Genomic DNA, 25,552 nt, shown 5'->3' on the forward strand with positions numbered 1-25,552 from the left:
TTAAAAATTCTAACAATGTTAGCGATATTAGGGATGTTAGCAATATTAAAATATTTTTTAGAGATACTTATGATATTTTCTTTGATTTTCTATATCTATTTTGATTATGCACATTTGATTTGATTTCCCGTGATTTCCTATTTATTTCACTTTTATCAATTCGATTTTAGACTTCTACAAAAAAGAAAAAAAGAGTCATAAATCTTTTAATTGTGCTAATTAAGTATTAAACATTTTTTTAAAGATTTTTTGAACGATTTTCCAATTTATCATGCAAACAAATGGACGTGATTAGGTTTCAATCAATTAAAGAAATGGGCCAACAAAAACCATTTATTGCACACATGTTGGGTTCAACGAATGGGCCTTTGAACTCATTGGGATTTTTTATTTTTTAGTTTTTGACCTTTCCAATTTAAGCCGTAGGACTCATTGTGTATGTTTTTTTCCCGGTTAACCTTCGGATAGCTTTTCCTTTATAGTTTAAGATTTAATCTCATTTAGTTCCAATCATCTCAAATCTTTTTGTTGAAAAATTCACATTGCGTAATGAAATTTTTATAAGGATCGATACTACTAAAAATCTCAAATTAGTATACATATGCCGCATTTACCTAAACTAATTTTTGTGTCACAAAAACTCCCGAATTGGTACACTAGTATCACACGTATACTCATATCACACTTACCCCAAACTGATGCACTTATATCACATTTATTCATAAAAGAATTCACAAATTTATTATAATTTAACAATGGTTGTCCTACTTAACACGATCAGTATCTAATATGGAAAAACTGCATCGAAATGATGTCGTTTTGTTAAGCGAATATGTTCTCCTCATTTAGTTCATCTTGTAGCCCAATTGATCTTCATTCGCTTTCTCTGCTTGTTGTTCTGCTGTTTCACAATTGTTTTTTCATGGTTCCTAAAACACCATATTGGGCTGGATTCTCTTTCCGATTACTTAAAGTTTCTTTTTACGATTCTGTAAACATTTTTGTTTGTAGATAGGACTTGCTTTGAGGCAATTGTTCGAAGATGGCACGGTTAAACGGGAGGATTTGTTCATTACCTTCAAGCTCTAGTAAGCTGCCTACTGGATTATTATGCATTCCCAAGAGTTCGACGAACTTGGATGGCGATGAATAGTCCCTCAAAAAAAAAAAAAAAAAAAAAAAGCTACAAAATGGCATCCTTTTCTATTGCCGATGGTCAGCTGCATAATGTAGGATGGTCGGCATTAATAGGATCTCCACGTCAGAATTTTCAGGCCTAAAAGGACCAAATGAATTACACTAGATAATCATCAAAAGGTACAGTATATATTGATCAAATTGAAAAAATTAGGATTAAATCTGCCGTACAATAGGTCTAGGACATTTTGGGTAATTTTGGCCCAATAATTTGCTTCCTTAATGTATATTTTAATAAATAAAATTACCTTTTTTAATAGATTAATGAGAAAGCAACTCAAAGTATTCAATACAAAGAACTTCGGTAATACTCTTTCATATGCTTGGAATGACCGCATGAATACATGCAAAGTATGTTTTTAATTAGATTAGATGACGAAATACTCTTAACACAATAGAGAGGCTAAGTACTTGCATTGCATGTGATCTCAGCAGTTCAATTCACTTATGATAAAACCACCCACACCCGTGAATCAAAGCTACAGACTATCATGCAATCTCAGTAGTTCAATTCACTTATGATGAAACCATCCATATACCCATTAATCAAAACTAAAGATTATCATGCGATCTCAGCAGTTCAATTTACTTAAAATATCCATGGAAAGACAGTCTTTCGTGATTTTCGAAAGCGAACTCTCGACATACTGGGTACGCAAAGAGTCTCTCACTTGTAGAGCTCCATGACCGCCCACAGATTACTAGCGACACTAGCGACCTTGAACTCGGAGAAACCGGCTGCCTCCGACAGGGACCGGAATTCTCTCTCCGTCCTCTCTTGACCTCCCGGCTGCATCAACATGGTATTATCGAGTCTCGAAGCATACATCGATGCCGCGCTTGCTTCTGGCGCCTCCGGCAACACTAAGTCTATCACTATTGCTCTACCTTTACTCGGTAGTGCCTCGTAGCAATTCTTCAATATTTTGATGCAGTTCTCGTCATTCCAATTATGCAAGGTATCCTGTAAATTCGTCATATCATATTGACGATCATGAAATAATATTATTAGGCATGGCTTTGAAAATGATTGAGTTATCTTTTCGTGAGGTGTTACTTTATATTCACCTTGATCATGATTGCATCCGCCCTTGGTATGGCGGTGAACATACTCCGCCGACATGCTGGATTCCTACACATGGTCGAAAAATTTGTCACCGGCATTTAGTTTAACCATATGTCCCCTATTAACTAAAACACGAATACTAATGAGTTCAAAAGCTCATTATTAGTGAAAACAGGATCAAATAACGACATGAGAATAGTCCAACTTTATGCAAGTGTTCCTCTAGAATAACTTTTTAACATTTCCTACACGCCTGATTTTTTAAATAAGGATTGCTACAGGCGAATTAATTTTTTTTAAAGTACCATATCAAAAAATTAGTACGAGTAATATCCACGTTTGCAACCCATTAATCATATAATTAGTTGGAGGAAATTTTTCTAATCAGGGTTGGAGAAACACTTGACCCACTCCTAGAAGCACCACCAATAGTTCAAAACATATTGTTAAAGGCTGTATAAGTAGAGAGAGGGAGGGAGAGAGAGAGTTACCGGAATAAGAAGGTGCACTTTCTATTACGTGAGGCAAATCAAAGTTGATGCCCTTGATAGAAGGGTACTTGGAGATGATTATATTGAGGCACTTGCCGGTTCCACCAGCTACGTCAACTAATGTCGTCAGTTCCTCAAAACCTTCATAAATCTCAAGGATTTTTTTCATTACTATTGTCGTTAGAGCGGCCATCGCCTTATTAAACGTGTTGTTAAATGCTGGATCAATATCCATGAACTCAAAAATTGAGATTCCGTGAACTTTCTTGAATTGGTTCCCCCCTTCAATTATGTGATCGTCCAATTGCAACCTGCGCACATAGCATGGGGGCAAAACCATCACACAAAAGAAGCATTAAGAATGCAAAATGATGGATGCATAAGATAGATGAGGTTTATGATGTTTTGATTAATAAATCCTAATTATTTACCTGAATATGGAGAACTTGTTACGTTAGAATATCTAATGCTAGATATATGGTGGTATGATGTGTCCAGAAGACTATTCCTATCAAAGTCCTGCCATGAATTGCTGCATAAAATTCTAAAAACTCAACCCAGTCAATCGCAAGCCTATCAGCGGAGTAGATTGATGTTGCTTTTAAGCCCATCAATAAGGACCTCCGCTCTCATTTATTGTTTCCGGGTTCCATTAATTAATTGATTGTGTCACGTGCTTCCACTAATTAATTATACGGCTCTCTCTCTCTCTCTCTCTCTCTCTCTCTCTCTCTCTCTCTATATATATATATATGTCAAAGCATGCATTCACAAGGCAAAAAGTTAGACTGCAATCCTCTCAATATTCCACTCAATTTTATATCTTCCGACACATTACCTTAAAAAAAGAGGGTTTGGTCCGCCTAGGTGAGTTGGATACGATGATTATAACATGGATGAGGGTTAATTCGCAGTTGACGTATCAATTTGTTTCTAGTAAATCGAGATCTCAATCAAGAAAGTTGATCATGTGCTCTGGATATTTACAGAAAACCCTATATTAAGAAGAATAGTATTTGTTAAAAACACTAATAGCGAAAAAGAAAACTTCCATAGGCAGATCTTTTAATGATGCATACACATTTAAGCTGTATTTTCGAGATGTATCAATGGATAGTTACTTTTTTACACTGATAATGCTCCTAACAAAAATCTATTCCACAAAATACAAATACCGACGCCATGCGTTTCGCATAGTTCTTACTTACAGCGTCCAGCTAGTTTTACTTTATAAGGGCAACAACCATGGAAAATGCAAGCGGGTTTTTGCAGGTGACAATTGTACTAAGCAGTTTTCAACAATCTAACTTCGCTTATGAAAATTTTTCTTTTTTTAGTAGTGTTCTTAACAAAAAAATTCTACATAGGAAAAAAAGAGAAGAAGATCGAACTCCACGTGTTTTCTTGCATTTTGATTGGTTTTATGGCCAGAAATATAGTGAGCGTATGTAATGTTTTTCACTCGTATACGGCGTACCAAACTTGCTGTGGAGCCGGATGGAAGGAAAGCTCCAACAATGAAGCCAACGAGCCCTCTTCCTCATCCTTCAGAAAGTAGCGAGCTGCCGGCGTGAGGCCATATAGCCTCTCGACAGCCCGGCCATCATCCTGCTCATGCACCTCGCAGCTCAGGAGCGAGTGGCTTGCAAGGAGCCTCAGCATCCGGTCGAGCTTTGGAGCAGCTTCCGAGCTCTGTGTGGCAAGCTGAGAGGCAACCTCAAAAGCCGACAACCGAGCCCCCGGGCCAGCTCGGGACAGGATGTCGAACACGCCAAGCCGAGTGGCTGCGTTGAGGACCATGGGAAGACATGGGAGCTCGCGAAGAGCATCGCGTGGACCCATGTGTTGTCGACAACCACCTCTTGACCGTCGGCACTGGAAGGTGTCTTAGTGTCTAGGACAAGAGCCATGTTTTTATTTCTATACCTAGATTTGTGGAGTTGATTGGGGTTGTGGAATTAAGCTCTGAGCATGCATGTTACTCTCGCTGCATGCATGCTTTTATGTTATTGGAGAGGTGCACAAAGCTTTACTTAACTTTCCCAACGATCAGTCAACTTTCACTCTGGTTTGCTTGCTTCAGAAGCACCACTATTCAACGGGGAGTCATACTGGGGTGGCATCGCAATGCTCGTCGATGAAATTATCTATTTAAAAAATCGTGCAATAAAGTTTTGAAAGTGCCCGGTGGCCGGTGCTTATGATGATAATAGTAATAATATCTAGATGCCACGAGAATCGCGTTCAAATTATAATCTCATCGCAATGATTGTCGATGTTATGGTCCACCTCAAAGTCGGTACTGCAGATCTCGCACGCAGAGCAAGTTTCGAGCACTTGTTTTGCAGAACCGTGTCTTTGAGCAACGATCTTGCACGCAGGGCAAGCTTGAGCAATTATTCAGGATTTCGGGCAACAATTTCTCCAGCTTAGTCACTAGATCTTTCGTACCCTCTCTCCATCACTAACATAGGCAATCATTCACCTTGAACTCATTTGAAAGCTAGTGTAATGGGAGGCTGCATGAGCCAAAGCTTGAGTCTGGACGGGAAAACTTCAGTCTTCGAAGCGGTTTCTTTGATGGGCAGCGGCCGCGCCAGGTCCCCAGAGGTCGGCAAGGGCCTACTCGCCGATGCCTAGGCGGCAGCTGTGCCACTACTTTCACCTCGCCCCCGACTATCATTGTATTTATTTTATACATGAACTTTTTGCGTATTTTCTTAATGCATCTAAGACTGTTCTTTTATCAAATAGCAAGAAGGTGATTCTCAAACGAAAATAGTGGCGGGATAGGGATTCTAATCCATTTTGCTCAGTGGAGATCATTGGCGAACAATGCGCGTGCAAATATGGAAAAAATCGACAAAGGAGATCTTAATCTGAACAATGTGGGCCCATATATGGACAAAATCTACAAAACTATGTCAACATGTGTGCGCGCCCACTGACTAGACTTTGGACAAAATCTACAAAACTATGTCAACATGTGTGTGCTCACTGACTAGACTTAGGTGTTTCACAATTGCACCCGAAGACCAGAGAGTATTCAAGTTGTGTTGAATAATGAAAAGCCGGCAATAATTGAATCGTCAACATCATCGATTTTCGACGAAATTGACCCGAATGACTTCTGGAATATCATGCAAAAATTTAACATAAAAGTGAAAAAGTTAACACTAAATTGACATTCATATAATAAATTTACAACCGATTGGATAATTTTTGCTCATATAAATTATGCATGTTATCCGGTTGGTGAACCTCCATGCGATTCAAGTCACAAAAGGGTCTCTTTGCGTTCGACGGGGCTAACAAAGTCGGATGGTCTAATATCCATGATATCCAAAAGAAAAGATAAATGGGTGATGACATATGATGACCTGGTATATTCAATTTAACTAATGAGATTATCAGAATTGATAGTAGAATTATCTTCGTGTTTATTATAGTGTAAAATATATAGCCTTGATCTTGAACGTACCATGAGACATCCAAAATAATCCACTTAGCTTTTCGTTGAGCACCTTTTGTCCCAGGATCTCGATTTCCTAATCTTCCCAATCTAAACCAGCCCCTAACAACTGTAGGTCAATTAACCCCGACGCTGACTGAACACATTGCTGATTGACCGAGTAATCTGCCTCACTAGGGAGCTCGAGTCTGAAAATGTCCTGCCAACATATCCGATTAGACTGACTTCCACTAAGAAGCTTAAATTAATAAATTATGAGCCGATTAAGATATAACTATTTTATATTGCGTTGAATATCTCTAATGTGGGATTTCTTTTGCCTAATGCCCGCACTTGTGTACCCTAACAAGTATAAATCGGACATATGATATTGGATGACGAGCCACATATATAACCCTACTGATGTACAAAAGGTCGCACTAATACAATTTCTAGAGACGGCTCACCTGCATGACATTTTCTGCTAACAAGGTCCAAAAAGTGGCTCTCTTGACTTAACACTTTTTCCTAACGCTTATCCGCGCCTCGTCCTTTTTTTTTTATCAATTTGTTCTCCGTATCGCCAAAAACTTATTCGTAAAATTATAAACTTAAAAATAAATAAAAACATAATTAAAATGCTTGGGTTGCCTCCCAAGAAGCGCTTGCTTTATAGTTTTCAGTCAAATTATCTCAAATATCACTAGTTTGGAGGATGAAGTTCAATGGTGGTCTTCGCTTGTTGTAACCACCTTCAAAGTAGGGCTTCAAACACCTCTGAGGTTGGATAGTGGGTTTATATTGTTCTTCCATCAAATCTGTCAAAGAAGAAGATATAATTACCGGTAAAGAAGAAACTCCATCTAAATAAGCATATTTCAAATGAGAAGGTAAGGGTTTGAGTTCAAGAATTGAAGGCTTTTCAATTGATGGTTTAGGCTTTGTAATGTGTTGTCGCAACTCCTCAAATTTAATTGCTTTTTGCCTTGAATATGGTGGAATTGCCTCCATGAAATTTGCGTATTCCTTTATCTCCTCATTATGAATATCTTTGTCCCTTGGTCGAGTCGAGACATGCTTCAAATGGGTCTTTAAAAACATTTTCCTGAAAAACCTTATTCACCAACTTGTCAACCGTCTCAACTCTAAAATAAGAATTATCATCGATAGATATTTCATTGCTTTAAAAATATTAAATGAAACAAGATCATCTTGAACTCTAAGAATTAACTTCCCTTGTTGTACATCAATAAGAGCTCTTCCTGTTACTAGAAAAGGTCGACCTAAGATAAGTGTTTTACCTCAAAATCTTCCTCTATGTCAAGAACTATGAAATCTGCAGGAAAAATAAATTTTTCAACTTTTACCAAAACGTCTTTCACAATACATCTCGAATATTTAATTGATCGATCAGCCAGTTGAAGTGACACTGTGGTTGCTTTTACCTCACCCAATCCTAATTTCTTAAAAACTGAATAAGGCATCAGATTAATACTTGCACCTAAATCACATAATGCTTTTTCAAAGTAAGAATCCACAATAGTGCAATGAATAGTAAAACTCCCTAAATCTTTCAATTTCGGAGGCAATTTGTTTCGTATGATGGTCGAACACTCCTCATTTAACTTTACAGTTTCATAATCCTCCAGTTTCCTTTTGTTTGCCAAAACCTCCTTAAAATTTTTTGCATAACTAGGCATTTGCGCTAAAACATCTGCAAAAGAAATGTTAATGTGCAATTTTTTAAAATATATCAAGAAATTTAGAAAATTGCTTTTCAATTTTGTGCTATTGGAGTCGGTGAGGGAATGGAATTAGCAGCACATATGGCTTGGGATTATCTGGAAAAAGTTTACTCTTGCTTGTCTCCTTTGATTGTTTATTGACCACCTCTTCCTTGTCTCTAATAATCTCTTCTTCTCCCACTTGTTTACCACTTCTCAGGGTAATAGCCGTTATCTTTTCAATTGGATTTTTCTCTGTGTTGCTCGGCAAAGAACCCTGTTGTCTCCCTCACATTATGCTTGCTAATTGACCCACTTGCATCTCCATATTTCTAATTGAAGCCTCTTGGTTTTGAAATCACACATCCGTGCTTTTGATGAAGTCATGAGTTGTGTTAGCAAGTTTGGTGACTATATCTTCCAAATTTGACTTTGTCTCTTCTGATTGTTTGAGTCTCGATGGTCTTGTCACATTCTGATTATTCCATGAAAAATTTGGATAATTGCGCATCTTGAATTATACGTGTTGGAGTAGGGATTATTATGTGACCTGTTAAAATTCCCAACACAGTTAGAATTTTCACTAGATTGTTTGAAAGTATTACCTACCTGACACTATGTGCTAACATGTCCTCCACCACAAAAATCACATGTCAAATTTTGAATTTTCATGACTGAAACGCTCACATTATCAAGCTTTTTATTGAGTGTTTCAAATTGTGCAGCAATTGCAGCAAAAGCATCAACTTTGTGAACTCCACTAACTTTTCGCATTGGTAGTCTCTCAGTAGGTCACTAATAACTATTGGATGCCATCTCCTCTAATAGATTGTAGATTTCTTCTGGTGTTTTATTATTTAAAGTCCCCGCAGCTACATCAATCATAGAACGAAGATTTATACTAGAGTTATTATAAAAAAGTTTGTACCTGCATCCATACGGGTAGTTCGTGATGTGGGCATCTCCTAAGAAATTCTTTGAATCTTTCCCATGCTTCATATAATGATTCATTATCCATATGCATAAAATTAGTAATATCGTTACGCATCTTCGCAGACTTTGTAGGTGGAAAGAAATTACCAAGAAATTTCTGAGCCATATCATTCCATGTAGTAATTGATCCTGCAGGAAGAGAAGAAAGCCAACTCTTAGCTTTGTCTCTAAAAGAGAATGGAAATAATCTCAATCTAATAGCATCATCTGTAACTCCATTATATTTAATGGTGTCACATATTTCAAGAAAAGCATCGATGTGAGCGTTTGGATCATCGCTTGGTAGCCCACTGAATTGCACTGATTGTTGAAGCATCTGAATGAGTGACGACTTGATCTCAAAGTTGTTTGCTTGAATTACAGGTCTTCTGATACTTGATGTGGTGCCTTGAACTGTTGGCGTAGCATAATCTCTTAAGAGTCTATGTGGATTTTCATTATCACCGTCTGTCATCTTAGCGTGATTTCTCTATTCTCTTAGTCCCCTTTTGAATGTACGCTTGATTTCTAGATCAAGCTCAACAAGTTTCCCTTGCTGACTACGTGTTATAAACCGATGTACACCCTGAAAAATAAAACAAAAGCTAGATTAAACTTAGAATTATCTGGTATCAATATTAATTAGTATTAAACAAACGATCCCCGGCAACAACGCAAAAAACTTGTTCATAAAATTCTCAACGCAAGTGCACGTATCGAACAAGTAATATAATAATAAGAAAAAGTATCGTCCCACGGAGATCGATAATTAATAAACCAATTAAATACTAAAATAGACTAATTCTAAAATTTATCTAACAGATCAAATTATAATTAAGAATAAATTAAAAACGAAATTTGTAGACTAAATGCAGTAAATCGATAAGATAAATATATTAGAGCATCCGATTTCACCATAACCACTAGATATAAATTTCAGATTATTGTGAATACAAAAACGATATCGAACATGTGATAGTGGAATATCCTAATCTATTTACAATCATATCTCTAGGTATAGCAAACCTACTTAACTTATTAATCCACTATATCTCTATGTGAATTAAAATAAACATGAGTGCATTAAAAACTATTAATATTTCCTTATTCTTACCTTTTACCAAAAAAAAAAAAACTATGAATATTCCCAGCTTACAATGAGTCTTTTGGATTACCTTATCACTGAAAGTTATACAAATAATGCGGTATATCTCTATCCACGTTTAATTCATGGTTATACATTATAATGAGCAATTGCATATTATCACTTCTCAATCTCAAACATGCACATCGATCATTCAAGTGGTGGCGGGTCACTCAAAAGCATTAAACACAATAATATATAACTTACATGAATGAAATCAATTGTAAAATATAAAAATTATGAAATTCACATCATCATGGTTAGGCTACATCGTAGCCATAATAAAAGAAAATTAGAACATAGTAGAAGAAGAAATAAGAATAAAAATCAAACTCAGCATCTTGAATCAAATGACAAGAATTTTGTCACCAGTTTTGTCTTTTCTTCAAAATACTTGAAAAACTCTTAGAAGAATGAAAAAACGATCAAACTCCAAAAAACCTGGCTTCTCTCTCATGTTCTCCTATTAATAGGATATATCCAAAATATATATCTCCCAACGCTTGCAGATAACATTAGGGAACAAAATCAAGAATTTCTTAATTTGATATCCATTTTCCACTGCTGCTTTTATTTGAATTCCTGATGGTTGCCATTCTTTTCATTATTCTCTCCATATCTCATTATTTTGCATAAATAAGGAAAATTCAAATAATCAGAAGGAAATCCAAATATTTTCTCTTAGATAATGCATTAATTGTTGCCTAAAATAGGTAAAATAACTCTATTTTTATAGAGTTATCTATTCAACTCTACTCGACAAAATGACAAGCAATTATCTATATTCTCTTTGGCAATCAAAGCATCAAAAGTAGATTAGTCATTGTACCGCATGTCTATTATGAGAATCAAATTAGCTAAGTGTCAAAAATACTATGTGACTAATGCATTTTGGTTTATTTTATTTCATATAAAAAATCATTTATCTTTCCCTTTTTTTTGTGCCAACCCACATTCAGACTGGATTGCCAAGCCATGAAATAATAAACAAATTTGAATAAACTATGTAGATCTTCATCAGTTACTAAAATTTCATGTTGGCACATTGAAAATTAGATGGAGTCCAAACACGTTCGCAATTAGTTTATTTATCACGTTATACTTGATCCTCATTATTGTTTAATCAGATTTTCTTTTTCCACTTGCAGAACGTTAGGGTTATATTTTTCAATGTATCTAGATTAAATAAATAAAACTCCAACATATTTCATAATCATCATAAGCCATTTGATATTGATCCTGTATTATATTTCTTAAACAAGTATATTATTTCAACGTATAATTTAGCTTTTCCACATCAAGAACGGCACTTAAGGTTCATCTTATATATAAATCCAAAGCCGAATCCTATATTAGGGGTAGTTAAAGTATTGAGGAAAGTTGGAGGAATAGAAAATGAGGAAAATTCAAATAATCAGAAGGAAATCCAAATATTTTTTCATAGATAATGCATTAATTGTTACCTAAAATAGGTAAAATAACTATATTTTTATAGAGTTATCAATTCAACTCTACTTTGACAAAACGACGAGCAATTATCTATATTCTCTTTGGCAATCAAAGCATCAAAAGTAGATTAGTCATTGTACCGCATGTCTATTATGAGAATCAAATTAGCTAAGTGTCAAAAATACTATGTGACTAATGCATTTTGGTTTATTTTATTTCATATAAAAAATCCTTTATCTTTCCCTTTTTTGTGCCAACCCACATTCAGACTGGATTGCCAAGCCACGAAATAATAAACAAATTTGAATAAACTATGTAGATCTTCATCAGTTACTAAAATTTCATGTTGGCACATCAAAAATTAGATGGAGTCCAAACACATTCGCAATTAGTTTATTTATCACGTTATACTTGATCCTCATTATTGTTTAATCAGATTTTCTTTTTCCACTTGCGGAACATTAGGGTTATATTTTTCAATGTATTAGATTAAATAAATAAAACTCCAACATATTTCATAATCATCGTAAGCCATTTGATATTGATCCTGTATTATATTTCTTAAACAAGTATATTATTTCAATGTATAATTTAGCTTTTCCACATCAAGAACGGCACTTAAGGTTCATCTTATATATAAATCCACGAAAGCCGAATCCTATATTAGGGGTAGTTAAAGTATTGAGGAAAGTTGGAGGAATAGAAAATGAAATAAATATGATTTGAGATTTGTTAGGAATAGTTATATCTTCCCACCAATAGCAAATTTCCTCTGGTAATATTTATGATAGATAGGTCACTTGTTATGAACACTATTAACTTAATACATATTTGTAATCTATCAATCAAAAGGCTTTTTGGAAGAATACAAGATTGATTTGAGATGGGGGTAGTTATATCTTCCCACCAATCAAAAAATTTCTCTGGTAATATTTATGATAGATAGATTACACATTATGAACTCTATTAATATAAAATTTAGCTTAATACATATTTGTTTGATATCCATATTTGTAATCTATCAATCAAATGGCTTTTCAGAAGAACAGAAAATGGAATAAATATGATTAGAGATAGGGATAGGTATATCCTCCCACCAATCCAAGATTTCCTCTAGTAATATTTATGATAAATAGATAACACGTTATGAACGTTACTAACAAATTTAGCTTAATACATATTTGTGTGACATCCATATTTGTATTTATCAATCGGAAGGCTTTTTGGAGGAAATTTTTTCATATCTAGATAAAAGGAAAACGGGACCTGAAAGAAAAGCCTCAATTGGCTATTATTTCTAATTACACCATAAAATTTTCTTTTTCAGTTTATGCCTCGAAACTCGATTCGCATGGAGTAGTACTTCAGGGGAGTGAAATTCGATTTTTGTGTCTGTCTTGAGCGCAAATCATAAAGTACTTCGTTTGCTAGGAAATAGGGGGAGGACCGACAGGTGAGAGTAAACTTTTAGCACTTGGTGCAGCCAACTTCTAGATCAGTGGGGGACTTCTTGGAGATATGACTTTCAAGAAATTCAGTTAGATTTCACGAGTGTTTAGTGAATTTTGGTGAAAATAATATACCATATATTGATCGATCCTACATGAAAACTCCATGTAATTCCCCCTTTTTTTCTGGTTATTTTAAACAAATTCAATTTATGCTCTTCATGTGTGCATTTGATGCCAAAGACTCTTATCCTCCAGCCTAATGCAATGAGACCCTCGTGAAGTTTGATCACAATATTAAAAAATTCAATGTGGATAGAATAAGCACTAGACTCATTTCCCAACAACTTGAGTTTTTACATCAGAAATCTTATAACATAGCACCGAAGAATCTATTTTGATTTTGAATTTAAAATGTTATTCTTAGTATAATTTTGTGTATTTTGTCTTATTTGTATCTCCATTGCATTGTCTGTTTAGAGTTGAATATAACATACTTTTATAATACTTTTGTGGAGCAATATTCTAAAATGTTAGAGAGGCAATTTGATCTTAGGACTCTTATATTATATTAGATTTTGTGAGATAAATAATAATTATTTTAAGAATTTAAACTGTTAGATAAACGTGTAATTTAATAATTAAATATTTTAATGTTAGTCATGTCAAGGTATTTTTTTTTTTTTTTAAAGTTGATTGGAAAGTTAAAATTGTGGACCGAGATCATCTGGCCATAGGTTGCCGTTTTTGAGCAACGAAGATGAATCACAGTCCTTAAACTTAGTTATGATTGTAGACCGAGATCATCTGGCCATATCATCTGGGGTTCTTCATGAGCTGCAAAAGTCATTTCCTTTCCCATAGTCTTGACCCACCTTCTTTTCACGTCATGTCATCAATTATCTTTCCTTAGCGGTAAAGTCATTTCCTTTTCCCTAGTCTTTTTTTTTTTTTATGAACTAGGAATCCTGTATTGCCGGTAGTCGGCGAGTAAACTGGGGGGACATGTAAGCAGGATGACCCATCACCCCCGGCGTCCCATTTAAGATCCCAAGCGACCGTAAGGGGATTCGAACTCCTACCCTTCGTGAGGGAGAGAGAACCCAAACCATCACGGCCACCAAGGCCATGGTTCCTTTTATCTAGTCTTGATCCACTTTCTTTTCAATAATGCCATCATTTTTTTCTCTCCTTCCTATTCTTCCAAACTTTTTCGTAAGAAATTTGCAAGGTCTCCAACTCATTCCACTCGCCCAAATAATATCATAGGCTATTGTATGCTTCTAAAAAAAGAAAAAAGAAGAAGTAATAATGCTTCATCACAAGGATAGTAAGCAAAGGCGACGGTTTAAGGCTTAATGTTTTGCATTTTTATGAAGACATTTAATTTAAAAAAAAATGGACACTCCTCTTCCCATAGCTCATACAACAAGTCCAAAACCTACGATTCTTCCCTGAAATTAGTTGACAACGAAATTCTGGTGAAATGAAAAATTGAAGAATTTTATAGCCGAGACATTGGAACGTTATTGGTGCCCTCAAAGATTTCTCCCAACAATTAATGATGTATGAGTTGCCACTTTCCTGTCCCGAATTAATTAACTTTTTATTATTTCTCAAACCTTACTTGAAAAGAACCGTTTACATTTTCCACCAAAATAGCAAAAACGTAATCCGAAAATATACAGCTAGAGACTCGACCGAGGGTTTTAATTTTTTTTTTCCGTATAAATTTTGGTACTCCTCTAATTTTCTACAACAATACTTATAATTTAAAAAAAAAAAAAACTTCGACAAAAGATAACTAAATTTTGACCGCAAAAAAAAATCCATCTAACATTCATCTTATGTTATTTTTGCGCCTATAGAAACCTCCTTAGTTGAACTTTTGATATTTAGGTGATACTGGTAATAATTGCACATGCGTTGCAAGTGAACGAAAATTATTGTAACAAAATTTTCATTGTATACCTAAGTTGACTACACTCAAATTTTAATATGGTCGTACAATATATATAATTGAAGCATGAAAAGGTATTTTAGGTTGGAGAAACACATATATGACCCTATTTCCATATATATATATTTGCTAGAGCACTTTTTTTTTTATGTAACTGACCAAATCAGCACTCATGGGTAAAAACGCTTTAATTAAGGAAGTGCAAGTTGGCAAGAAGTATATTCAAACAATGGAGTGTTCTGGAACCATGAGCCGTCGTTTGTACTTTTTTGTATGATTTGATTCTTTCTTTCTGACTCTTGGATCCTCTTACATCCTTACTGTCCCTTAATTATAAGAGCTTAATGACTTGTTTTAAGATCAGCTCTGTAAACCTCGTGGTTTGCGTTTTGTTTTTTAAAACCCCGAGATACTCCACTCTAATCTCCATACAGTCTCAATCTTCCAGATTCATCTGTAATCACGTGGGGAAAATGTCTATTAATATCAACTTCATAACAGGCTTTGGCATAGGGTAATCAAGTACACAAGGGATAAATCGGAGTCCCAAGAGCACTAGGAATATTACTCAATCCCCCCAAAGTAGGAAAAATAACATAAATGATCTCTAAATTTTGACTTAGTACACAACATTATTTTTGAATTTTTATTTTGTTTAACGTGGTCCATAGATATATATTTAATTTAATCCTTAAACTAAATGAAAAATTATATATTTTCATATAATTCATGAACCTAAGTGAATATGGATTAAAAAGTTTAGGGATTATATTGAACAAAATAAAAATTTCGGGATAATATTACATATTAAATCAAAGTTTAGAGATCATATCGAATAAATTAAAAATTTATAAATGAAATAATTTTCTGAATTTTTTATATATAATTTTTCAACTGAGAAATCCATATAACAAAATTAAAGATTGATTATATATATTTTGTTCTCGATGCTCATTAATAAGTTATGTGATCAACGGATATATTTCTTAAGTGTTGTTCTCAATCGGCAAAGTTGTTTCCTATCCCTCGGTCTCAATTCTCCTCCTTTTTTATCATCACCACTTATCTCTCCCTCCTTCATACTCTTCCAAACTTTTCCCAGAAGACTTGCAAGGTATCTAACTCGTTCCACACGCCCGCCAAGATGGTCTCAGTCCGACTTTGCAGGCTGTCGTAACTCCTCTTACGCTAGCTCGCATAACCAAAGTGCACAACCTAACATTCTACTCCTCAGATTAGTCGACAGCAAAATTCTGGTGAAATGGAAAAAGTTAGGAGCGTCACAGCCGAGGCACTGCAATATCATCGAGGCACTCCAAGAAGTAGTGTTTCTCACTTTGGTGGCTGAACTGTCGAGTCAAACTTCAGCAGCTCAGTTTCAAGTTTCATCGCTTCCATGAACTCGAGAGAGGAGAGACATACAACGTACAAGACGGATCAGCGCAAGATTTGCCACAAGTTGCTCTTCTCGATGCGGGCAAATTACTTACGTATGAATTCGGCATAAATAAATATCGAAGCCTCTGATCCTGGCATCTTTTTTCAAAAGATATTCATGTCGGATATATCGGGATGTTGACAAGGACAGTGGGGGGGAAGGGGACTGAACGGTGGCGCATGCTGCCGGCCAGATCATGAAAGTAAAACAAGCTGTGAGATTTAGCGAAAAGAAAGGTACTTTGCGAATGAATTTTTTCCCCGTAGCAAATCAGTTCCATAGACGAAAAGAAAAAAAAAAATCAGTTCCATAAAAAATACTCTGCATTAACTCTAGCTCGCTTTTGAAAGTACATCCCCATCACAAAATTATGAAATTTGAGATGATCTTATATGCACCACGGTCTCTCTCGTTTTAATATTTCATGTTAGACATTCTAACTCTTTTATTTTTTCCCCCCTAAAAAGGGAAAGTTTACCATTAATGATTTAAATACCGAGTGAAAAAGTCTAACCTAATTATTAAACTATTAAATGGAGAAAAACGACCTACATATAACAAGGCACTGTCAAATTCAGTAATCAAACAATAGGAAAATTACAAAAAAATCATAAATTTATTACAATTATGTCAATTCAGTCATAAATTTATTCTTTTTTACTAATTGAGCTATAAACCTTTATAATTATTTCACAATCAGTAAATTTGCCCAAAATTAACTGGCTAATGCTGACATGACAGTCGGCCGACGCCGACAACTTTTTTTAATAATATTTTATTTTTTGAAAATTTTTATTAATTTTTCCCCTTCTCCCTCTTCCTTCTTTCTCCCCTCGGGCTAGTCGCTAGAGCCAAAGGAAGAAGGAGGGAGATGGAGAAAAAAAAATAGAAGAGAAAAAAAGATAAAAAGATAAAAGAAATTAATAACATATTTCTAAAAATAAAATATTATTAAAAATATCGTCGGCTTGCCATGCTAATTCCGGCCAGCCAACTTTTATTGGATAAATTGATCGGGAATAATTATAAAATGTTTAGAACTCAATTGGTCAAAAAATAAATTTAGAATTGAATCGACGTAATTGTAAGATTTTTTTGATAATTTTCTCTTGAACGAACAAATGGAAGGGATCCCATACATGTGCAACCCCATTTTCCGACCTGAGGCTATCGATAATTTGTAAAACCACGTCCCGTGGAAGCGTCGCCATTGTGGACCACAGAACAAGACTCCTCTGATACGTTGTTTAGTCTTTGTTTCTCGGCCACTTACTCAGACCTGCATGCTCACCTTTGATTATAAGTGCCCATCGCCGTCTGCGATCCCACCCAGATCTGTGAATCACTTCCTTCGTCGATTCCTATCCACCTCAAGGAAGCGACCGAGCGCCCATCCAAACCGCTGTCCAACGCAAAAGCATAGGAAGCGAAAAATGGGCTCCGCTCAAAACCAAGTACAACCCTGCCACGAAGAAGAAGACCCATGCCTCAAAGCCCTCCTGTACTCTAGCTATCACGTCTTCCCAGTGATCCTGCACGCCGCCGTCGAGCTCGACCTCTTCGGGATCATAGCCCGGGCCGGCCCCGGGGCCTACGTGTCGCCTGCCGAGGTGGTCGCCCACCTCCCGACCCAGACTCTCGAGTCGCCCGAGATCATCGACCGGGTCCTCCGTTGCCTCGCCAGCCACTCGCTCCTCACGTACAAGTCCGAGACGTTTGACGAGGGGAGGACCGTGGAGAGGCGGTACGCGATATCACCAGTCGGGAAGTACTACGTCAAGGATGAGGATGGCGGCTCCATCGGCTCGCTCTCTCTCTTCGCCTTCCACCGAGCCACCATCGACGTCTGGTGAGCGGAAATTTCCGTCCGCAACTTTGGCCAGATATCCGAATCTTACTTGGTTTCTTTAGTTGTTTAATTCCTTAACCTGTTACCTGCGATTTGGAAGAAAAGATGTGGGACAGGACTGGCTCAAGATAACGCTCTCATCGTGACACCCAAAAAGAGGAAATTAGTTTGAGCAATCCATTGGATGAAACAAATCCTTCTTTACCCCCCGCTTTTTTATTTATTTATTTGGCAATTATAGGCTCCAAGTCAAGGAAGCAATGGTTGGAGGAGGCAACTTGTTCCAGAAGGTCCATGGCAAGACCATATTCCAGTACATGAAGGAGGACTCAACCCTGAACATGTACTTCAACAACGCGATGGCCGATCTCTCCGCGACGCAGACAAAGAAGATCCTCGAGGTCTACCATGGGTTTGATGGCATCTCGACTCTCGTTGACGTTGGCGGTGGAAAAGGCGCGACCCTTAACATGATCGTGTCGAAGTACCCCTCGATCAAGGGCATCAACTTCGATTTGCCCCAAGTCATCGAACATGCTCCTCCTTATCCCGGTACATTAGTTATCACATACATCCCCTGGCTAGTCGCATTTATTTTGGTTCATAATATTTAGCGCGAAGTCATGCTCGCAAAAATTAGAGGCATGATTGCACCCGAATTAGGCCTCTAATAAGTTTGGTAAAAATGGCGTGCAGGCGTGCAGCATGTCGGAGGGGATATGTTCGCGAGCGTCCCGGAGGGCGACGCGATCATGATTAAGGCAAGCTAATTGAATCCTTCCCATAAATTATACCACTCAAATCAAAAGTCGATTTCGCGAGCTGTGTCCTAACTCTATATGCCCGCAAATTGAGCAGCGCACATGCCACAATTGGAGCGACGAGTCGTGCATAAAGTTCTTGAAGAACTATTACGAGGCGCTGCCAAGAACAGGAAGTTGATCGTGATGGACTTCATAATGCTGGACGAGCCGAAGGAGACAACGGCGTCTCGATACGTGGATGCTCAACAACGCCATGTTGATCCGGCCGGGAGGGAAGGAGAGGACTGAAAAGCAGTTCGAGTACCTGTGCAGAGGAGCTGGATTCACGGGCTTTAAGGTCGCTGCCTAAGCTGTGTCTGCATTGGGAGTGATTGAGTTCACTAAGTGATTGGATGAAACTCGACCTGTCTCTGTTTTCTTTTTCCAGGCGGTCTTATGTACTAGCAGCAAATAAGATATTGTGGAATTCAATGTCTGCAATTAAGATTTTCCTCTTCTGGTTTAGCCTTAACCCTTTTTCTTAACAAGTAATAAAAGTGTTTGCCAATTGAATGCAAAAAATCTCATCATAACTATATTACCCGCAAACAATTTCACGCACCCGGTGATGAATATTTGAATTACCAAAAGTCCACATATAACAAGAACAAAAAAAAAAATTAATCGTATTTTTTTATTTCTTTTTATTTCTGCAGATTCAAAATTCGAATATTCAAAAAATATTTGATAGCTCATGATATTCATATCGATCTATTATGCGCCTCTGCATCTAGCATTTGGTAGACCTCATATAATAATTGTCCTAGTTCTTCCGTATCTTTTGTTTCATTCCCATAATCGGTCCAAAATGGGAAGGACCTTTTGCTTGATTGGGATGGCAACCTGCTTGAGTAAACTTTATTCACATTGGAGCTCAAATCGGTTGTGTAGTCGAGCTACCTAGTCTAATCTGACTTTAGAATCTAAGTAAAATCTTAGCAATCTACCATTGAGATCGAGAAGCTTACTAGTATATTTGCTCGCTTCTATCCTTTAAGCATCATTTACCTCAGCCCCTTAAAAACGTGTTTCGGGTTCAAAGACTAGATTCGGATGCAACGGACGTTCCAGTCAAATCGTAACGGTCATGTACATAATATCATATATCACCATCACATGCAAGACACTTCGAGATAAGCTGTTGTAAAATGGAATGTGCAGGGTCCTCCTCCATAAACTAGTTTCGATGCATAATAGCTTTTCCTCAAAACCATTCCCGATGGCATCATCGGAAGATATTATTATATTCTCGACTTATTGCCTGATTGCACTACAAATAATCACGGTGCCATAACCCTTGAACGAGTTTTCCTTTAACTGAAAGGTACTTACCACCTTCTTGCCCAAGTAAAGACAACTCTCTGTCTTGGGACATGACATTGGGTGGTTTAAAGTGCTCACTCGTAAAAAAAATCATATCCTAACACGGACTTCAGGGCACCTTTTGTCGTCTTTTTCAGTTCTTTACGGAGAAAATAAAAAAGGCAAAGTGATTGTACATGCGCCTTATGATGTTAACTTTGTTTTTCCTTTTTGCCCCGGTATCTGGTTCGTTCTGACCAGGGAAGAGTCGGGAGTAAGAGAATGGCAGCTTTCGATTTCCCGTCAGGATTGCCGGAAGATGGAACATACTTTCTTCTAAAATCTCTATCCTCGAGCAATATCACATCCTTGTACTTCATATCAATAATAACAAAGGATACGTCGCCACATGGCGTGCAAAACCGCGTTGCCGGAATATTGAATGTTTATTCGGGTTGACAAATGAGAAATAATCTGAACAATGGGGGGCCAATAGACACTGACGTCCATCCAAAGCTTGAGCAACATCAGATGACGGTGGTCTTGCATTGATTTCAAACAATATCTGATTGAGAAAATTTTGTCACTCCATACTCACCGCAACTTCTTACGGGTCAAGTGTCTTAAAGATTGAACATCCAGAAGGAGTTTTCGTCAACTTTGGTGGGGAGAAAGTTCCGGCTCTGCCACTTTTTCTCCCTTTGATCACCACCACGTGCGTTGAGATTGGACTACTTAACTGAAATGTCAAAATAGCGATTTGTAGGTATTGTTCGATTAATATGATAAATTCGTCGATCGAGTTTAAATACGATTATTCTTCTCACCTTCGGTTCTAGATAGACAAAAGCAAGTCCGATAAACTTGTGCCAAAATGTCGCTGCCATTATCCTTGCTCGGCCACCAACCAAGCTTTGGACTGACAGCTTGCCGGAAAAAGGATGAAATACCTTGTGTGACTATGCGAAGACTATTTTGCACGGTGCGACTTTGGGATCGAGCCTACTTTTCAAAGGACGAATCAGGATACATGATTTCACTTTTAGACATTATCTTTTAGGGTACGTCTCACTAGCGTTTCTATTAAACGAAGAAGATTCTTGACTCAACACCAGTTATAAGCAAGCTAGTAGCCATTCACTTGGGGGAAATGCACTCGCTGGCAGAGAGAAATTGAGTCTTCCTCATGCTAACGATGACAACTTTTGGGTTCACTCCATCAGGTGCTGTTTCCATCAATCTATGAAATGGGCCAAGATAACCCCGTTTAATTCTACCCATTACTTCCGGTTCCTCCCATTAAGTGTTTCCTTTCATTCGACCAACTACTCCACTACTTAGTTCCTAAATGTGTATATAAACCAATGAGGTTTGCTTCTACTCTTTCTATATCGGAATGGGGAGGTGAAATGTTCAAATTGTTACATTCTAAGGGAGGTTAGGGTGTAGACAATTTAACTTCATAAGTGGGTTTCGACTCTTACGTTCTATAAGGAGGCATTGTAAAATTTGAGAGTAAAAGTTAGAGTAAGAGTAGAATGAGACTATATATATATGAAATTTTATAAACGTAAATACTTTATTTAATAGATTATTAGGGAAGTAATTTGGTGTATTAAATGCAAAGAACTTGCGTGATATCCTTATGGGTGGTGCTTTTTCCACTCCCACCGACAAAGGCTCCCTATTATAGTGTTGTGACAATATTAATGTTTGTAGGTTTACCTTTTTTTAAGCATCCTTTTTCGTTCGGTCGTAGTGTCGCATTAGTTTTCTTCTTTGCCTTTTTTCGTGGGTCCATTTTTCTTCTCCTCCCGTACTTCTCTCCGTTCACTCTTAATTCCATCCATGGCTCAAGCCCTGGTAATATCAATCGAAAAAACAAAGAAGGCTGCCACAACAGAGAACTAAAGGATCTTGCATTGAACTTCCTTATTACGATTTAAACATGGGGATTCAAACAATTGGCGGGCTCAGACTTGAGGATCAAGTTTTCAATCACCTCTGCGGCCCTCTTAATCATCGGCTATGGCAGCGGCCGAGATCGGCATGGAATTTAGAGAGACGATGAGGGAGAAGACGGGCAAATCCCACACCAATCTTAAGGATGGGATTGTCATTATTGAAGGGGACATTTTCAGTTTGCGTAAACAACTCGACAAGAGCAGGGGCGAATTCAAACTATGGATCTGGAGGTTGGTAGATGATGGCCAATGATGATAGTGATGATTAGGACCATGAAGACAAAAATGGAGAAACATACATTACTGACGATATTCATGAGGATTTTGGTGAGGACTTCAACTCCTGGAGATGAATCTTTTATGGAGTTTTTCTCGTCTTCGTGATCAATCAATCGAAGAGTTTGACGCGGAATGGGACAACAAATAACGCAAAGCGGAAAGGACGAAATGGGGGTGAAGAGTGAAGAGATTCGAGATGTCCTTTTTACTGACGGATGAGCTTTGAGTTAAAGAAATGAAGATGGAAGAGGTTTAATTGGGTGAGGAGGAGGTTTATGCAAATCTCGACTTCAACTTTGAGAGTTGCTTGTGTTAGTGACAAAGTCTTTTATTTTTATTTTTATTTTTTTGTGTGCTAATGACGGTCGTTGTGATGTCAAAACTTGTCTATTATTGGTGGGAGAGGGGTGTTTTATAGAGAGAACAGAGAAAATAAATGATTAAAAGGAAAGTGGCACAGCAAGAAAAGAGAGAGCAGCTGAAGAATGCTTCAAAAAAAGGTGGGACCCACAATTATTAATATTGTCAAAACATTATGATGGAGAGTATTTTAGTCATCGGAAGAGTGGAAAAAGCACGACCTATTCTTTTCTACATCCGGAATGATTGTACGGGTACATACAAAGGATGTTTACTAGCTACTCATTCGAATAACAAGAAATTGGGCAACTTCATGTAGATCACCTATAATATTTTATAAATATATATATTCCTGGAAGCAAACTCCCAACAAATTTGATACACACAAAGATAGTCTCTCACTTGTATAACTCCATGACCGTCCAAAGATTACTAGCGACACAAGCGACTTTCAACTCGGAGAAACCGGCAGCTTTGGACAAGGCCCGGAATTCCCTCTCCGTTCTCTCTTGGCCTCCTGGTTGCATCAACATGGTGTTATCGAGTGTCGAGGCGTACAGCGACGCCGCACTTGTTTCCGGGTCCTCCGGCAACACCACACCTATCACTATCGCTTTACCTTTACTCGACAATGCCTCGTAGCAGTTCTTCAATATTTTGATGCAGTTCTCATCGGTCCAATTATGCAAGGTATCCTGTAAATTCGTAATACTTTCACACAGTTATCATTGACGATGATGATATACCATTTCGGTATGAGTTTCAAAATTTGTAAAATCATCTTTTCTTCAGGTGTTACTCTATATTCACCTTGATCATGATGGCGTCTGCCTTTGGAATGGTGGAGAACATACTCCCGCCGACATGCTGGATCCCTACGCATCATGGAAAAATTTGTGACCAGAATTCAGTTCAACCATATGTCCCTATTAACTAAAGCATGAAATTAATGAAGAGAATTTCTCTAATCAGGATTGAGAAAAAAACATGATCCACTTATAAAAGCACCACCAGCTTGTATGAGGAGAGAGAGAGAAAGAGAGGGTTACCGGAATAAGAAGGTGCACTTTCTATTACATGGGGCAAATCAAAGTTGATGCCCTTGATAGAAGGGTACTTGGAGATGATCATATTGAGGCACTTGCCGGTTCCTCCAGCCACGTCGACTAATGTTGTCAAACCTTCAAAACCTTGATAAATTTCGAGAATTTTTCTCATGACTATTGTCGTCGAGCGGCCATCGCCTTGTTGAACGTATTGTTAAATGCTGGATCAATATCCATGAACTCAAAATCGAAATTCCATGAACTTTCTTAAATTGGTTGCCCCTTCAAGTATATGATCATCCAATTGCAACCTGCACAAGTAATGCGGGGGCAAGAACATTACATGAAGGAAGCATTGAGAACGGAAAATATGATATACGTTACATAGAGGAAGTTTTGATGCTCTGATTTACTGAATTTTGATCATTTCCCTGAACATAGAGAAATTGTAACGTAAGGATGTCTAACGTTAGATAAATGACATGATGTGTCCAACAGAGTGAGCATATCAAAGTTTTGCCATGAATCACTGCATAAAAGTCTAAAACTCAACTTAGCCCAGTCAAATCGCATGCTTATCACCGAAGTAGATCAATGGTGCGTTTAGGCCCATAAATATGGACCTCAGCACTTATTTGTTATTTCACGCATCCATTAGCATGTGAATATATATAATTAAAACAAAAATGACAGCCCAAACCAAGAACCGCCTGGACGGACTAAACCGGCCGATCCATTCCTGTTTTCGATTCTTAAAAGTGGAACCAATATCCGGGTGATCCGATTCTCAATCCCAAGGAAGAACCGAACCGGACCAACTACATATATTTTTAATTTAAAAAATAAAAGTAACCGTTTTTTTTTTTTTTAATTATCTATTTCTTCATTACATATAGTATCAAGTTGTGGGGAAAAAAAAAAAGTGATAGGGGTTCTCAATCCTAGGATCAATTGGTCCAGTCTCTTTTTCCCAATTTTGAGAATCGGGATCCGTATCACTCCTAAGCAAAACCTAGATTGCAATCCTCTCTAATCTCTAATATTTCACTCGATATTGCAATACAAAACTAAAATACGAAGGAACGCTGGTTTTTAGGCGAGACATAAAAGTAACCTATATAATATTTTTCACTTGGGTAGGGCGTACCAAACTTGCTGCGCCGCCGGATGGAAGGAAAGTTCCAACAACGAAGCCAACGAGCCCTCTTCCCCTTCCTTCACAAAGAAGCGAGCTGCCGGCGTGAGGCCGTACAGCCTCTCGACGGCCCGCCCGTCGTCCCTTTCGCGCACCTCGCAGCTCAGGAGTGAGTGGCTCGCGAGGAGCCGCAGCATCCGGTCGAGCTTCGGAGCGGCTTCCGAGTTCTGCGTGGCGACCTGAGAGGCGACCTCGGAGGCCGACACCCGAGCCCCGGGCCGGCTCGGGCCAGGATGTCGAACACGCCGAGCCGGGTGGCCGCGTTGAGGACCATTGGGAAGACGTGGAGCTCGCGAAGAGCAACGCGTGGACCCATGTGTTGTCGGCCGCCTCTGGATCGCCAGCGACGGAGGGTGTCATGGTGTTCTGGGCAGGAGCCATTTTTGTGTTGTTGGAGGAGTTGTGTGATGCGTA

The 25,552-nt window shown here is 37.6% G+C and overlaps 2 protein-coding genes, 1 non-coding gene and 1 pseudogene across 3 annotated transcripts; 2 read left to right on the top strand and 2 right to left on the bottom strand.

Annotated features, from left to right (window-relative positions):
• Window positions 1–1,753: 1,753 nt before the first annotated feature.
• Window positions 1,754–25,552, bottom strand: LOC120291089 (annotated as a pseudogene).
• LOC120292336 lies at window positions 8,874–8,979 on the top strand. Its single transcript, XR_005550131.1, has one exon. It is a non-coding gene; the product is annotated as a small nucleolar RNA R71 (small nucleolar RNA).
• On the top strand, window positions 17,583–19,457 carry LOC104449527 (caffeic acid 3-O-methyltransferase). Its single transcript, XM_010063708.3, is given in 4 exon segments — window positions 17,583–18,189; window positions 18,431–18,741; window positions 18,886–18,950; window positions 19,048–19,457. Coding segments are annotated over 4 exon segments (1,236 nt in total). The 5' UTR covers window positions 17,583–17,623; the 3' UTR covers window positions 19,342–19,457.
• On the bottom strand, window positions 23,101–24,142 carry LOC120291090 (caffeic acid 3-O-methyltransferase 1-like). The gene is made up of 3 exons (XM_039308023.1): window positions 23,947–24,142; window positions 23,708–23,772; window positions 23,101–23,592 (listed from the first exon to the last, which is right to left on the bottom strand). The coding sequence occupies exons 1-3, from the start codon at window positions 24,113–24,115 to the stop codon at window positions 23,296–23,298; spliced, it is 531 nt and encodes a 176-aa protein (XP_039163957.1). The 5' UTR covers window positions 24,116–24,142; the 3' UTR covers window positions 23,101–23,295.

This window comes from Eucalyptus grandis, chromosome 3 (genome assembly GCF_016545825.1).
Source record: "Eucalyptus grandis isolate ANBG69807.140 chromosome 3, ASM1654582v1, whole genome shotgun sequence".
Lineage (NCBI taxonomy): Eukaryota > Viridiplantae > Streptophyta > Magnoliopsida > Myrtales > Myrtaceae > Eucalyptus > Eucalyptus grandis.